Here is a 17,951-nt window from a genome sequence, read left to right on the forward strand (position 1 = left end):
TCATTCACAGCCTTTTATGTATCTAGGACATACCCTCCACTTTCTTGGATGGGAGCTTTGATTACATTAAAGTAAGGTAAAGGAACCCCTGACCATTAGGTCCAGTCGTGACCGACTCTGGGGTTGCGGCTCTCATCTCGCTTTATTGGCCGAGGGAGCCGGTGTACAGCTTCTGGGTCATGTGGCCAGCATGACTAAGCCGCTTCTGGCGAACCACAGCAGCACACGGAAACGCCGTTTACCTTCCCGCCAGAACAGTACCTATTTATCTAATTGCACTTTGATGTGCTTTCAAACTGCTAGGTTGGCAGGAGCAGGGACTGAACAACAGGAGCTCACCCCGTCCCAGGGATTAAACCGCCGACCTTCTGATCAGCAAGTCCTAGGCTCTGTGGTTTAACCCACAGCGCCACCTGCATCCAATTTGATTACATTACAACCCATCAAAGACTTTGAGTTTGTGAGACACATGAGGTCAAGACTAACTCCCATTACTATATTGAACTTTATATGAACATCCAAGGCACAAACCTCTTACTCCTATTCTTCTGTCCACATCAAACACACCCCTCTTGGACCAGATATGGACATTGCATACAGGCAAAGATGTATCCATACCACCCTAGCAGGAAAATTCACTCTGGCAGCTAAGAAAATACACGCCAGACTCTAAAAAGGCTGATGGGATGTTATTTTGTTTTAATCTATTTTTAACACCTATATAACTTTCTGTGTAGGGGCAATGAGTGATTTATAACAGAAAGGGGAGGGAGGAGCATTGTGTTCTTTTTGTATATATGCTTGTTGAATATCTTAAATTGATTTGTTTGCTGTATTTATATTGTGCTGGCTTATGGCTTTAGAGAATGAAGTTTTATTCATTCACTACAAAGTCAGCCATTCTTAAATCTCACTGAAATCAATAGAGATGTTAGTAGCAATCAAGTTTCCTATAACGCAGAAGCAGTTCACACAGCCTGATAAAGCCCTTAATGGTTTACCCATCAGCACAGAGATTGCTGCCATTTCACACCTCTCCTAGAGTGCTCAGGAGCAAAAAGTCACAGTCCCTGTTTTCATTGCATCTGAACTCGAAATAGAGATCTGTCTTGGGCAAACAAAATATGACTGTAAATTAAGGTTTATCCTTGGCTTGAGTGAAGCATACTATAATCTCCAGTTTGGACATAACACTAAGATAGAGATTGTGGTTTGTGGCTCCCATCCACACTAGGGAAGCGACAAACCATTAGTGGTACACCATTAACTACAGTTAATGGTTGGTGGTGACAGCAGCACCGAAATTAAAAGACGCCTGATTCTTGGGAGAAAAGCAATGACAAACCTAGACAGCATCTTCAAAAGCAGAGACATCACCTTGCCGACAAAGGTCCGTATAGTTAAAGCTATGGTTTTCCCAGTAGTGATGTATGGAAGTGAGAGCTGGACCATAAAGAAGGCTGATCGCCGAAGAATTGATGCTTTTGAATTATGGTGCTGGAGGAGACTCTTGAGAGTCCCATGGACTGCAAGAAGATCAAACCTATCCATTCTGAAGGAAATCAGCCCTGAGTGCTCACTGGAAGGACAGATCCTGAAGCTAAGGCTCCAATACTTTGGCCACCTCATGAGAAGAGAAGATTCCCTGGAAAAGAACCTGATGTTGGGAAAGATGGAGGGCACAGGGAAAAGGGGACGACAGAGGACGAGATAGTTGGATAGTGTTCTCGAAGCTACCAGCATGAGTTTGACTAAACTGTGGGAGGCAGTGGAAGACAGGAGTGCCTGGCATGCTCTGGTCCATGGGGTCATGAAGAGTCGGACACGACTAAACGACTAAACAACAACAACATTAACTACAGTTCACTATGTTGTGTGAATGCAGTTGGCCTCTGCCAAAGGCAGAACTTGAATTCAAGTCTCCCTTCAGTCAAGAGTTTCATTCATTGCATCACACTGGCTTTACAAATCTTAAAGATAAAATAAAGTTGGCCATTAAGAAAAATAAAAAAACAAGACCCAGATGACACACCTTTTTGTTAAGAACCACTGTCCTATAGTCTTTTCCTGAACTGGCAAAATGTCAAGACTATTTTTAGTGAGATTATTCAGAAGAAGGCAAACATTAGACCACTGTCTAACTGCTGTTGCAGACTCCAGTTCCCAACAGCCCCAGTCAGGTACAGTGGTACCTTGGGTTAAGAACTTAATTCGTTCTGGAGGTCTGTTCTTAACCTGAAACCGTTCTTAACCTGAAGCACCACTTTAGCTAATGGGACCTCCTGCTGCCGCCGCGCTGCAGTAGCACGATTTCTCTTCTCATCCTGAAGCAAAGTTCTTAACCCGAGGTACTACTTCCAGGTTAGCGGAGTCTGTAACCTGAAGCGTCTGTAACCCGAGGTACCACTGTATGAGGGATGTGGACCAGTTGGCAGGACAAAGGTTCCCCATCCCTGCTTTTGACTAAGCCGAGAATAACTTTTTCAAAGCTTATTTCTATTATGCTCTCCTACACATCAAGACAGTCCCAATATTAAATGCTGGGGAGGATTGAAGTTTCCTTTCCAGGAAACCATGCCTTTCTCCACATTTCCACCCTCTCTGAATGACCTAGACAAGGGAACATGTTTCTGTGGCAGGATAAAAGCACATGGCTCTTCTCCAGAATTCAACTGAAGGCGGGTGGGCTTAATTCCTCTATGCTGAAATAATATTGCCGGTATTTTTGTGCCACTTCAGCCAAGTGAAATATGCAATAATTGAGATAATAAAGGATGTGTATTCCTACAGAGCCTGTCCACCCTATGGCAAACAGAACGTTCCTTCAAGCCATCTCTTCTCCAAGTTACACTTCTAAATATGCTATGCACGCATGAAGTATAAACGACACATGTTGCTTTAAAGATTTATGGAGTATGCTCCATGAAGGATGTGTGTTACCTGTTTTCAGTTTTCCTCCACCACATCTTCTCCCCATATATGTTATTCCTCTCTTCTTTGCCTAGGGAACCTTCATATTCTTGTTAGCTAAAGAGCCATTTTGATCCCAAAGGGATCTATGGACAAAAATGTATGAGCTGAACAAACTGGATTGCATCCAATGGATTCTCCTCAATACCCAGAAAAGCTTTTTTTTTTCACCCAGTGGAGGCTTCTGTCAGTTTAATAGTAAGGGAGGGCATTTCGATCAATTCTGCCTCTCGCTCCTACACTCAGCTCCCTCCACTAACTTCCATCCTATTCTGAAAGGTCCCCAACATGTAAAAGGTAAACGTAAAGGACCCCTGCACAGTTAAGTCCAGTCAAAAGTGACTATGGGGTTGTGGTGCTCATGTCGCGTTCAGGCCAAGGGAGCCAGCATTTGTCCACAGACAGCTTTCCAAGTCATGTGGCCAGCATAACTAAACCACTTCTGGCGCAACAGAACATCGTGATGGAAGCCAGAGCACATGGGAGCGTTGTTTACCTTCCTGCTACAGTGGTACCTCTTTGTCTACTTGTACTGGCATGCTTTCGAACTGCTAGGTTGGCAGGAGCTGGGACAGAGCAATGGGAGCTCACCCCGTTGTGGGGATTCAAACTGCCAACCTTCTGATCGACAAGCTCAAGAGGCTTAGTGGTTTAGACCACAGCGCCACCCGCATCCAACCCGTAGCACCCAACACATAGCAGCAGCCAGCAGGGGCCCTGCATAGAAGCTCCTATGAAGGGTTTGAATTGCTGAATCAACTGGCCCAGGCTAGAAGAAGAAAACAAAAAGCAAGCCCTTTGGGAACCATGAAGAGCCTCAGCCCTAGCCAAAATGGAAGTAACTGAAACAGTGAGGTGAGCCGTCTGAGAATTCTGCAGGAACTCTGCTTCCCAGCCACTAGACAAGACACGGCAGGAAGTCTGGTCCCCCTCCTTGCTTCCTGGGGTCCAGCAGTCGCATGCATCTTCCTGACCACACTGGGAGACCAACTGGAAGGGTGAAGAATGTCCTTTTTCCTTGAGAGAAAGCAAAGAAGATTGGTGTTCAGCTCTTCTTGGCAGTGTGAAAAAATACAGTGATCAACTAGGTTTGACTCAAAGTAGCCCCACTGAAATCAACAGACCTAACTTTGTTATGTTCAGTAAATTCAGTGGGTACAGCTAAGCTGACTACAACCCAAACAGATAAAAAGCAGGGAAATGCTGAAAAACAAAGGGCGTGTTGTTGTTTTGGTAGCTGAAGTTCCTTGTATCAACGTTGAAAAGGTTCCTGTGGGTTTCATTTAATCTGACCTTCCCAAACATCCCTTACACGAAAGCACAAAGAAGGACTAAACCATCTCAGCAGTTCCGTGGAGAACAGCATGTGAGCAGAGATAGACTAGGCTCCATACATCTAAATGCAAAACTCAGAAAAAGGGTTTTAGTAAAGCGAAATTGCAGAGGTAGCATTTATATAGAACAGCTGGAGCACATTAAACTCTGCCTCTCTCTTGCTTTGTCCCTGGGGTTGAAAAACTTGCCATGTAGCCAGGAAGCAGCCCCACACTACACTGCACAAGGCAGGAATCCCTGAAATATCAAGAATAAACTACAAAGGGTTATAAAAGAATATATTTACATATATGTGGTGCTTGCTCAAAAGCCCATAGAAAAGAATAGACAGTGTCTGCTGCGTTAAATGTAATTCACAAGGCACCCCCCCCCCCATGTTTATTTCACAAAGTGTGAGGCAGAAAGCAAGACATTTTCAACAGGGAACAACCCAGACTCTGAATTACCCCTGGTTCATTTGAAGCTAAAAAGATCCTCACATTATCCTCCATGACTCAAGGTCCATCAGGTCAAAGGTATCTGAAGTTTCACTCATTTTTGTATATGTACAGCTTTTTTTGTACTGAGTAAGTTTGTTTGGGAATTCCTCTATATTAAACAGAAGAATTTCTTGCCAGTATTAAATGAGCATTAAGAGTTCGTGACAGAGCGGGAGAAAACACATGGCAGACTGGTCCAAATTCACATTGTCTGGCCACATTCAAATTGCAGATAGAAAAGCTAAAGCTAAGAGCCCCATCCAAATACAAAACTATTATGTACTTCATCAAAAAAACTAAGCCACTGGGCCCATCACCTCCTGGCAAATAGAAGGGGAAGAAATGGAGGCAGTGAGAGATTTTACTTTCTTGGGCTCCATGATCACTGCAGATGGTGACAGCAGCCACGAAATTAAAAGACGCCTGCTTCTTGGGAGAAAAGCAATGACAAACCTAGACAGCATCTTAAAAAGCAGAGACGTCACCTTGCCGACAAAGGTCTGTATAGTTAAAAAAATGGTTTTCCCAGTAGTGATGTATGGAAGTGAGAGCTGGACCATAAAGAAGGCTGATCGCCGAAGAATTGATGCTTTTGAATTCTGGTGCTGGAGGAGACTCTTGAGAGTCTCATGGACTGCAAGAAGATCAAGCCTATCCATTCTGAAGGAAATCAGCCCTGAGTGCTCACTGGAAGGACAGATCCTGAAGCTGAGGCTCCAATACTTTGGCCACCTCATGAGAAGAGAAGACTCCCTGGAAAAGACCCTGATGTTGGGAAAGATGGAGGGCACAAGGAGAAGTGGACGACAGAGGACGAGATGGTTGGACAGTGCTCTTGAAGCTACAAACATGAGTTTGACCAAACTGCGGGAGGCAGTGGAAGACAGGAGTTCCTGGAGTGCTCTGGTCCATGGGGTCACGAAGAGTCAGAAACGACAAAATGACTAAAGAACAAATTATGTACTTTAAATACATTTTTAAAGTGATTAATGCTACTGTTATTTAAGAAGGAAATATTGAGTCCAGTACGCAGGGATGCTATTTGGATACTGGTGAGAAAATTCCTGTACCTCTGAGATATCTGTGCGCCCACATTCACAAGGCCTAATGAATGTTTGAAGCACCTCCACATACATTGGTGCATCCCACCCAGAGCTGCTGCTATTAATAATAATAATAATAATAATAATACCCCACCCATCTTTCTGGTTTTGCCCAGCCACTCTGGGAGGCTCCCAACAGAATATTAAAAACAGAATAAAACATCAAACATTAAAAACTTCCCTAAACAGGGATGAGATGCTTTCAGATGTCTTATAAAAGTCAGAGAGTTGTTTATTTCCTTGACATCTGATGAGAGAGCGTCCACCTCAGAAGGCCCTCTGCCTGGTTCCCTGTAGCTTCACTTCTCGCAGTGAGGGAACCAGCAGAAGGCCCTTGGAGCTGGACCTCAGTGTCCGGGCTGAACAATGGAGGTGGAGACGCTCCTTCAGGTATACTGGGCCGAGGCCGTTTAGGGTTTTAAAGGTCAGCGCCAACACTTTGAATTGTGCTCGGAAACGTACCAGGAGCCAATGGAGGTCTTTCAGGACCAGTGTTATATGGTCTTGGTGGCTACTCCCAGTCACCAGTCTGGCTGCTGCATTCTGGATTAGTTGTAGTTTCCAGGTTACCATCAAAGGTAGCCCCACACAGAGCGCATTGCAGTAGTCCAAGCGGGAGATAACTAGAGCATGCACCACTTTGGTGAGACAGTCTGTGGGTAGGTAGGGTCTCAGCCTGTGTACCAGATGGAGCTGGTAGACAGCTGCCCTGGACACAGAAGTGATCTGTGCCTTCATGGACAGCTACTGAAGGGACCCATACCAAATACATTTTAGACCAATGGTTCCTGATTAAACTAAGCACTGTGGACTTAGTTCAAAAGCCAAGACATGAACCCCCTACTTTTGAAAATGTTGATATCTCTGGGGTGACAGCACGGTCCCCCTAAAGAGGATGTCCTGGAAAGTTGACACATATGGCCATGGACCCCCTGGGTGTGTTATGCAGACCCTGTGGGGTCCACGAACCACCAGTTGGGAACCACTGTTCTAGACTCATTCAGATTACTTGTCTGGCAAAGAATTAAGAGCATCCATACAGGAAAGATCGGAGAATCACCACTCTAGTTAGAAAGTTAGCAAACATTTCAGAAAAGGCAGAACTGGCTAAATTGACATATAAATTGCGGGACTTGGTGGCCACTCCCAGTTACCAGTCTAGCTGCTGCATTCTGGATTAGTTGTAGTTTCCGGGTCACCTTCAAAGGCAGCCCGAAACATGAGCTGCACACTTCTGCCTGCTTATGTGGAAAGACATTTGACTGAACCCACTGAATTCACTCACAAGCAAAAACACATAGGATAAATAACCAGGCAACAGTAGTGTTTGGACACGGCAGCTTTTCATTCCCAGAGCACGTACTATGGAGGTTCTTTTTTTCAAATAGCATATTTTCATACCTCAACATTCAGAGAAATAAATGCCTCCTTGTTGCTAACCCTGATATTGTAAAAGTAAAGGAACTGCCACATCTCCAGGCTCTTTTGACTGATGTAGCAGGCAGCAGAAGCAACGTTCCCTAAGGAGCTACAGTACTGAGGTGGAATCTCTGCTTGCATGCCACTGAGGAATTTCAAACAGACAGGAGACCCGGAAAGGGTTACAGCCTACAGACAGAATATCTCAAAACACACAGACACAATGGCAGGAAAGACCAACAACTAATTATATGCAAAGTGTGGCTTGGTTGCACTAAAATAACTGCGCTAGTCTAAATAAGAATTTTAGGAAAGGATTATGGGAGGGGGGAAAGGGGAGCTGCTAAGTTTGGGTGTGGGCACATTCTCCAAGAGCAGTAAACTCGAACAACAGTGTGTGCCACTTCTGTGCTGTCCACCCTGCCAACTCACTTTACTCTCCACAAATCTAGTACAAAAGCGAAGGGGCTGCTAAAGATACTTGCAGGAGTGAACTACTGCTGTTGGAGATCTTAAGTGTGAATGCAGACTTGGGGTGCATTTTTAAGGTGGCGCAATCTTCCTGCGTTCAGCATACAGTCTTGTATTAGTAATCTCCCTTTGTCAACCCACCAAGACAATCCTGCTACAGGAGGCAGATCACTCTGCTGTGCATGAAAAATACTGTAACTGGCACGCCACCTATATGTGGGGCAAAAGATTCCTACGTTGCAGGGGGTTGGACTACATGACCCCTAGGAGATCCTTTCCAACTCTACAGTTCTAGAATCCTATACCAAACAACTTTCTCATACACAGCCGTAAGCATCTCCTTGCTTTTCCCAACAAACCAGATACGCATCCGCTGTGCCCCTCCCATCCTAAGCCCCCACTCCGCAGTCAAGACTAGCCCCTCCTATGCACACATAAAGTGACCGGGGTGCCAACTTGAATAAAATATTGGGGGGGCAGGTAAGCCCCGCCCCGCATAATCGATCACATGATGCTGCACATGCACATCATTTGAATGGCAATGCCCATCAACTGTGGGGGGGGGGCAACTCCCTCAAATATTTTATTGGGGAGGGGCAAAGCACCTCGGCCCCTAGGAGTTGGGACTAACTCTGAACTCCGTGGGATTAGCTTCTACGTAAATGTGCAGGAAGATTGGGTCGCGGGTGCGGGGAGAGAAAGCCAAGGAAGGAACTACCCAAGCCTGCCTTGAGCTTTTCCCCAAACTGACATCCAGATTTTCCCGGAAAAGGGGTTGCAACTTTGCAGTGCCTTCGCTGCGGTGGGGAGGCAGCGGGGAGAGGCGGGCAGACTCCTGCCGCTCGGGGAACGTCTGCAAATTCTCCGGACGCTTCGGAGAGGCTGGCAGAGCAGTGCCCGCCCGCCCTGCGCGCGCGCCTACAGCCCCCTCTCCAAGGCACCTCGGGACGCGCCGCGCCGTTGCGCCCGCCCTGGCCAAAGCGGACTTACCATCACTGCCGTACTGCTTGCCATTGTTCGCTCCCATCCTGCCGCCTTCATACTCTCGTCCTCGTCCTCCTCCTCCCCGCTACACCCACCATGTCGAACCACAGATAAATGTTTGGGCTGGGGAGGAAGGAGACAAAGAGAAGATGCGGCGCTGGTTGTTTTTAAAAGGCCACCGCGAAGAAGAGGCGCGGCGGAGCGCAGGGGACTTTCTCTAGCCTTTCCTCTCCAGTTGCTTTCTCCCCTCCGCCGCCCTTCAGCCTTTTGCGACGATCGAAACAAACTTAAGACTCCTCCAAAAAGAGAGAGAAGGGGGTTAAAAAAAACCTGAGCCTCCCCAAGGAAAGAGGAGGGGACACCGAGGAAGTAAGGGGCAGTAGCTCCAGATGTAATCCACCAGGCGATCAGAGCGCAAGGAAGGTGAGATTGTCAAGCCCAAAGCAAGGAGAGAGACCGAGACGCGCTCCTTCCTGCAGAGCTGGGCGGGGAGTGGCAGAGCCCTTTGCAAGCGCTCCAGCCTCTCTTTTTTTCCAGGCTCGGCTCTTGTCTTTTCTCTCCTCCTCCTCTTCCCCCTGGCGGTGAATCGCGGCCACTTGTTAACTAGATTGCTTCTCCAAACACGCGCGCACCCGCGCGCTCCGACGCCGCCGACTTTTGTTACAAGCAGGCGCCTCCTCTCCGTGTCAATCACCGCCCGAGCCTGAGAGAGACCAAGCCAGGGTCGTGGCTGTTTAAAGACACAGCAGCGCGCTGCACCCCCCCCACCCGCCTTTCCTGGCCAGCCTTTCGGCTTTCGCCGCGGTATTGCATCAGGAACAGCGTTGCGCCCAGAAAGATGTTTCCAATCATGTCTCCCTTCCCTCCTTGAAAGGAAACTCGTCGGAGGAGGGGGCTTCTTTTGTTATGGAGTTTGGAATTGTTGGCAGCCGTCTGTCTCGACAGACAATGGAGTGCGCCTCGGGGGTGAAGTCAAACCGCGAAGTGACCTTTCCGGGGCGCAAGCCTGGGCAGTGTGTATGGAGGTCATGGGCTGCCCAGACAACAAGACTCCCCTCTCGGCCTCACTGCCAGGGGTACCAACTTGAATAAAATATTTGGGAGGGCAGGTAAGCCCCAGCCCACATAATCAATCACAATACAAACTATCTGAATGGCAATGCTCATCAACTGGGGGGGGGGGCTCAAATATATTATTTTGGGGGCCAAAGGGACCTTTAAAAGGTAAAGGACCCCAACAGTTAAGTCCAGTCACAAACGACTCTGGGGTTGTGGCACTCATCTTGCTTTACTGGCTGAGGGAGCCGGCATTTGTCCACAGTTTTTCCGGGTCATGTGGCCAGCATGACTAATCCGCTTCTGACAAAACCAGAGCAGTGCATGGAAACGCCGCTTACCTTCCCGCTGGAGTGGTACTAATTTATCTACTTGCACTTTGACATGCTTTTGAACTGTTAGGTTGGCAGGAGCAGGGACCGAGCAACGGGAGCTCACCCCGTTGCGGGGATTCAAACCGCCGACCTTCTGATTGGCAAGCCCAAGAGGCTCAGTGCTTTACACCTGTGCTGGGCCCAGGAGTAACCCGAGCAATGCGGTCCAGGTCCGGTCTCAAATTCAAGGGTTCCGCGAGGAGTCAGTCCAACAGGGCCAAGGCAGGACACGAGGCAGAAAACCAGGCAAGGTCAGGCACAGGACCACAGGCAGGCTCTGGCAAACAGCAATGTTGCTCCCGCAATCAGAGTAACGGCCAGTCCTGACTTACCTCCCTGTCTCACCTGAAGGCGAACACTCCTCCTGCGAGTGCTCAGGCCTCTCCTCTCAGACCTCAATCTCTGCAGCTCCAGAGATGTCGGTGGGTTACTAGACCCAGAGGCCACCTCAGCCTCTCCTGACCCAACTGGTACTGGAGCAGCTGTAAGTGATTGCCCAGCTGGAGGCAACAAGGTAATCCCCACATCTGGAGCCAAGGCAGGCTCAGGCCCCTGTCCTGCGAAGCTCTACTGGTCACAGGGCCTGGCTCCTGCACGCACTCCTTACACAGCCTTTACCAAAGGTGTCATGGGCTTTGAAGATGCTCAAACTCAGGACGAAAGGGAGAAACGTGCTAAGATGAAGGCACACTTGGCAAACCCTCACCATGATCAACTCCCACCCAGAAACCTATGTCCCCACTGTGGAAGGAGTTATGGATCCACAATTGGCCTCCGCAGTCACTTACGGACTCATTGTTAAAACCGTGTTTATGGATGACAATCTTACTCAGCTACAAGCGATTCCCAAAGAAGGAAGAAGGGAGAAGGAGAAGGAGAAGAAGGGATCAGACAGAAGGAGAGAGGGTCAGAGGTTTAAAATTAAATTTGGAACTTTTCTGCATGACAGTGAAGAAGGAACTCTACTAAGCATCCTTCATAGCCAGTCATTGGGTGTGCTGAATAGTATCAGACAATGACAGAGAACTTGCAACTTTTAAGAAGGGCTAATGAAAGGGCGTGGTTTTGTGCACATTTTCTTGGGAGCAAAACCCGTTAAAACCATAGCTGTCAACTTTCAGATTTGAAAATAAGGGATCAGCAGCCTCGAAAATAAGGGATCAGCAGCCTCACCTGCCCCGGGGACAGTCTACGGGATATTTAACAATCCGGGATAGCAGCGGGAAACGGCGCTGGAATAAGGGAATTTCCCTCAAAAAAGGGGAAGGTTGACAGCTATGGTTAAAACTTAGTGGGACTGTCTACTGCTGAGTAAAGTCAGTCTGCAGCACACATTCCAGTGAAGGCGTGTGGATCTGAAGCAAGTCTACTTCTCCCCGGCAAACAGGTTGCAGTGGCAAACTCGGGGAGCTGGAAGGTACGCTTCTTTGAGACGCATGTAAAATAAATAAATAAAGCCAAAACAACACATTTAAATAAAGAACAGCCAGATTGAGTTTTCACATAGTTAGCGGCTATATGGTTGACAATTATAATGACAGGCATGATTGACAGGCAGACAGAGGCTGGATTAATCAGGCAGTAATCCCATTGAAACCAGACATTTAATTAAAGCTTCTTCTAGCCGCTTTTGTTGAATCTTTTCCTGGGAGGGGGGCACCGAACATCCTCAGAGGGGTCTAAGGAATTGCAAGCACACAATAAACTCCATTAATAAGCCCCTTGATAAATTAAACGGCCAAATTCTTTGGGAGAGAGCTGGAGGAAAAATATGCGGGTGCCTAGGAGCCAAGTTTATAACAATTTAGGGCAAAATTCCCAATCACTAATTTAAACAAAAATTTGCTTTGATAGCCAAGCTGGTGGTCCAGTACAAATTTCTGCTTTTAATTTAGATATTTGAGTTCCATTTTTGCTTCCATGGTCTCCTTGTCCCTCTCCCCAAGGCCCTGGCAACACGACACTTCTTTAAACATAAAAAGAAGATGCTACAGAAGTCACAATTCATGCTTAGTACCTGTGTCTGCAGTCACTTAATCAAATAAATTCAGTGAAACAATAAATGTCTGGCTTATCTTACAGGACCCAGGTTTGCTGATCTCCCCCAAAGAGAGGCCTTTTAAAGTTCACGTCTGTAATTTTGAGTTTCCCAACCCCACAAAGGGGGAATAAGATGACTTGTTCACAACGTGCTCTTATGAAGGTTAACTGAAGGTTCCAAGTCCTATGTCCATACTTCCCAACAGTATTTTATGGGGAGGGAGCACTCTTGGTTCATACTGTAAGGAGGAGAATTTCAGCAGGGCTTTCTCTATCACACTCAGGATAAGCCACAACCAGTGAATTTTCCCCTTTTTGCAAATCTCAGTGCTATAGAGCCTCCTGGACCTTATAACTGAGGCTGTGGACGCATTGCCAGGGAGGTCATTCTTTGCCTGAATTTGGATTGAAGCTTGTTTGGGGGGGGGGGGACTCTCAAAATACAGCACTTCATAACAGGATAGGCATGGTTGCTTGCCGATCGAACGGTCGGCGGTTCGAATCCCCGCAGCGGGGTGCACTCCCATTGTTCGGTCCCAGCGCCTGCCAACCTAGCAGTTCGAAAGCACTCCCGGGTGCAAGTAGATAAATAGGGACCGCTTACTAGCGGGAAGGTAAACGGCGTTTCCGTGTGCGGCTCTGGCTCGCCAGAGCAGCGATGTCACGCTGGCCACGTGACCCAGAAGTGTCTCCGGACAGTGCTGGCCCCCGGCCTCTTGAGTGAGATGGGCGCACAACCCCAGAGTCTGTCAAGACTGGCCCGTACGGGCAGGGGTACCTTTACCTTTTATGTACACTAATTCCCAAAACAGCAGCAGCAGAAATGCATTGGATGCAGAGTAAACAGGAGTCTGTATACGACCTGTATGAACCAAACTGACAACGCCATGCTGGAGAAAAACTGGTGTATCCAACCACCAGGGATTGTGCATTCTAGCACACCATGAATGGGAACGAAACCTGACTTGAATCCATGAACTATTGCAGCAAGAATGTTACTTGGCCCAAAATGGAAAGAAGCAGAAGTCCCAGCAAAGGAAGAATGGGTGCAAAAACTTATGGAATATGCAGACAGGGCAAAACCAGAGCATGCCAGGCACTTCTGTCTTCCACTGTCTCCCGCAGTTTGGTCAAACTCATGCTGGTAGCTTCGAGAACACTGTCCAACCATCTCGTCCTCTGTCGTCCCGTTCTCCTTGTGCCCTCCATCTTTCCCAACATCAGGGTCTTTTCCAGGGAGTCTTCTCTTCTCATGAGGTGGCCAAAGTATTGGAGCCTCAGCTTCAGGATCTGTCCTTCTAGTGAGCACTCAGGGCTGATTTCCTTAAGAATGGAGAGGTTTGATCTTCTTGCAGTCCATGAGACTCTCAAGAGTCTCCTCCAGCACCATAATTCAAAAGCATCAATTCTTTGGCGATCAGCCTTCTTTATGGTCCAGCTCTTACTTCCGTACATCACTACTGGGAAAACCATAGCTTTTACTATACAGACCTTTGTTGGCAAGGTGATGCCTCTGCTTTTTAGGATGCTGTCTAGGTTTGTCATTGCTTTTCTCCCAAGAAGCAGGCATATTTTAATTTCGTGCTTGCTGTCACCATCTGCAGTGATCTTGCTACTGTTAGTCAATTGTATAACTGAACAAGGGGCAAATTAGGCATCATTTTACAAGAGAATTGTTCACCATCCAACTATGAACTTCTGCATAGGCGCCGACTCCATGGGGCTTGAGGGGGCCCGAGCCCCCTCAAAAATTCGTTTGGGGGGCTCCGCCCCCCCAATAATCTCCGGCGCCCCTCCAGCAGAGCGCCATCGCCACCCCTCCCCCAGCCCAAAATGCACAGGGGGGGCGGGCTGCATGCCTCCTGCCCTCCCTCCCGAGCAAAAGCTCCACCCAATTTCCTTTGGAGCTGATTAATAGGCGCAGCACGCTCTCCCCTATTCGCTCACGAGGAGGCGGCGCCACTTTATTTGCATATTCATGAGCTTATTTATTATTCATGAGCTTTCCCGGGCCCCCCCAATATTTTTTATAAGTCCGCGTCCCTGAACTTCTGTGAATGCATTTATAATGTAAACCAACTAGAACAAGATTGTTAACCAAAACAGTGATTCCTTTGCGGGAATCTGCAAGAGGTCTTTAAATGACCCCTCACCCACCATGCCAAAAAATATATAAAAAAATATGGTCACACAGCCTGTTTAATATACACACATACACTCTGTTCAGATTCAAAAAAAAATTTAAAATACTGTAAGCTAGGAGAAAGAGCTCCATGGGAATAATTAGTTTATGAGGTATGCATGTCACTCTTCTGGTGTGCTTGGTTTTTAATATTAAAAAATGCATTTAGGCCCAAGTGAGTCACCAATAAAATTTCATTGCCATCAACACTATCACACTTTTAAAAAAAATTCCCCTAGCAGTTGTTGAATGGCTGATCAGCTTCCCAGTTCTTAAAAAAGTTTGATTTTCATCAAGCCATTTTAAAGAGATGTCCTCAAATTCTGTCAGTTGGCATAACTTCCTTCAAGTTTTAATTGATTACTTTAAAAGGTCTATTCTGAAAATCTTGAAAGAATGGCATGATCACTTCTTGTCTCAATTGCACAATTCCCTGATATGAATGTATTTTGGTATGTTGCCACTTAACAGTAGAAGGTCCATGAGATTGTTATTTTTAATAATATTTCCAATATCTTGCTCTAATACTTAAAGAATGATGAATTACTGTAATGTCAGTGTAATGTTCACTCATTCATATTTGAACAGCGGTGAGGATTTACCCATCCATTATGTTTTCCTCGTCTTTCAATCTACAAGCCAAATATAATATTCTGATTACTTCTTCTTTTGGACACTACCAAGATGACTACATTTCCAAATAGCTGTTCATATTTCATAATTCCAAATGAGCGTGTTGATTGCTTTTGGGCACAGCAATACCTCAAGGAATCCAAAAGAAAATGGCAAAGTTCTAAAGCATGTGTTTGATAGCTGCTCCACTGACCTTTGTCTCTGGAGTTAGGTATAATAGTAAATGCTGACTTTCAGAGGTTACAGAACCTGGATTGTCCAGACTGCAGTGGGTCCAGCTAGGCACTTGCCACAAAGAATAGTAAACCATTTATGCATTAAGGGCACATATACTGTATGCAGCCATGCCTTTATCTACATTATCTACATCGTTCTGCCCGGACACTGAGGTCCAGCACAGAGGGCCTTCTGGCGGTTCCCTTGCTGCGAGAAGCCAAGTTACAGGGAACCAGGCAGAGGGCCTTCTTGGTAGTGGCACCCGCCCTGTGGAACACCCTCCCACCAGATGTCAAAGAGAAAAATAACTACCAAAATTTTAGAAGACATCTGAAGGCAGCCCTGTTTAGGGAGGTTTTTAATGTTTAATAGGTTATTGTATTTTAGTGTTTTGTTGGAAGCTGCCCAGAGTGGCTGGGGAAACCCAGCCAGATGGGCGGGGTAGAAATAATAAATTATTATATTATTATTACACTTGAACTAAATCTGCTAGTTGATGCATTTGTTCTCCTTTCAGTTGTATTTACATTTATTTACCAATTTTCAGAAGGGACGCGGGTGGCGCTGTGGGTTAAATCACAGAGCCTAAGACTTGCCGATCAGAAGGTCAGCGGTTTGAATCCCCGCGATGGGGTGAGCTCCTGTTGCTCGGTCCCTGCTCCTACCCAGCCTAGCAGTTTGAAAGCACGAAGTGCAAGTAGATAAATAGGTACCACTCCAGTGGGAAGGTAAACGGTGTTTCCATGCGCTGCTCTGGTTCGCCAGAAGCGGCTTAGTCATGCTGGCCACATGCCCTGTATGCCGGCTCCCTCGGGCAATAAAGCGAGATGAGCGCCACAACCCCAGAGTCGGCCACGACTGGACCTAATGGTCAGGGTCCCTTTACCTTTACCAATTTTACAAAGTATTCCCATAAAGTCGCTCCCCCTCCATGGGGGCAGTGTTGCAAGCAGACGATGCACTCTCCCCGTGTACAGCGGGGGGCGTGGCAATGGCACCTATGTCATAGGGAGTCCCGGCAGTGTCACACCCCCGGACGACCAATCCGGTTGACTAGGGGGCGTGGCTTGCCTTATTTAAGCTGCCACACGGCCGGCCGGCTCCCTCTCCTTACCTTCTCTTTCATTGGCTCTCCCGCCTTCCCGCCCTATTTTTATGTGTTCGCCATCTTGGCCTTGCTATGGACCTTGCTATGGTTGGTCGCCTGTTGAGGGGGCTAGGTAGGAATTTCCCCACTTGGCAAATTGGCACCAGCCATGTGGTTTTTGCCTGCCTCGTAGCAATCGTCACAACTTTTGTAAGGTTTGGTGGTTAGGCACTGGTAAAACCTGGTTTGTGGGAGGGGAGGTTGTGCCCTTCACCTGCCCCTCCTCTTTAAGGGTATTCCGTAAAAGGGATCCAGGGGTGTGGATCTTGTCTGAAGCCTGGGTATGGGCTAGGGCCATACCACCACCCCATCAGGGACCCAGGGGGAGCTCTCAGTTGATGTACATCAACAGGGCTCCCCCTACTGGTGGTTGACCCTTACTAGACTACCTGCATGGCAGGCAGGAGTCAGATATAGTCAGTTCAATTCCGGTGCCTAAGCCAATACCACTCACATTCTGTAACCAATAAAGTTGTGGCCTTAATTATCCCATTAACCCAAAATACTGGTGTCTGCGTGTTTCGTTATTCTACAAATGGGGAGGGTTCGGGGTCTTGACATGCAAACAAATAACTAATTTTTCAACTCCAGCTTAATTTATCTATGATTGGATGCCAGGTGCCATTTTGAATCAAGATGCTGGACCAAAATATTTCAAACTGCACTGATTCAGATACCTCTGGAGAGATCTTCATCCAGTTTGGCAGGAGGGTTCCCCAAATGACCTATGCTTGGATCTCATCAGGAATCACTTCAAAAAAGTTATGGACTTCAGAAACTTTTAAGTGCCACTCTCTGTGTAAAATCATTCTTTAAAAAAGAGATAAATTTTCTCCAACCTAATCAGGTTGATTAAAAATTTGCTCAGCATGAGTGACATGAGTATGGACAGTAAGCACATTCTCCAGGAAGTTTTGATTATTTAGACTGAGCTAGCTTCCTGAAAAATCCCAAAATGAGCACATTGCGTATGTGAAATGAATATGGTTGACAGATCTTGTAGCATGTAGATTGTCCCTCCCACCTTCCTCTCTCAATTGTTATTTAAAATGTGCATACAGTCATACCTCACGTTGCATCCACTTCAGGTTACGTGTTTTCGTGTTGCGTCCTGCGGCAACCCTGAAGTACTGGAATGGCTTACTTCCAGGTTTTGCCACTTGCACATGCGCAGAAGCGCTAAATCGCACTGCGCGCATGCACAGATTGGTACTTCGGCTTGCGTCAGTTCTGTGTTACGGACGGGCCTCCGGAACGGATCCCGTCCGTAACACAAGGTTCCACTGTACAGTGGTACCTCGGGTTAAGCACTTAATTCGTTCCGGAGATCCATTCTTAACCTGAAACTGTTCTTAACCTGAAGCACCACTTTAGATAATGGGGCCTCCTGCTGCTGCCGCGCCGCCAGAGCATGATTTCTGTTCTCATCCTGAAGCAAAGTTCTTAACCTGAAGCACTATTTCTGGGTTAGCGGAGTCTGTAACCTGAAGTCTATGTAAGCTGAAGCGTATGTAACCTGAGGTACCACTGTACTGCCATTGA

General features: G+C 47.0%; 1 protein-coding gene across 1 annotated transcript in view; it reads right to left on the reverse strand.

The window, feature by feature from the left end:
- Nucleotides 1–9,456, reverse strand: part of FBXL7 (F-box and leucine rich repeat protein 7) — a 144,186-nt gene extending 134,730 nt beyond the window's left edge. Inside the window, exon 1 of the mRNA XM_028737961.2 lies at nt 8,768–9,456. Within this exon, the coding sequence (XP_028593794.2) occupies nt 8,768–8,804 (37 nt within the window). The 5' untranslated portion in view covers nt 8,805–9,456. The remainder of the gene's footprint in view (nt 1–8,767) is intronic.
- Between the last annotated feature and the right edge of the window lie 8,495 nt (nt 9,457–17,951).

Source organism: Podarcis muralis, chromosome 8, assembly GCF_964188315.1.
Source record: "Podarcis muralis chromosome 8, rPodMur119.hap1.1, whole genome shotgun sequence".
NCBI lineage: Eukaryota > Metazoa > Chordata > Lepidosauria > Squamata > Lacertidae > Podarcis > Podarcis muralis.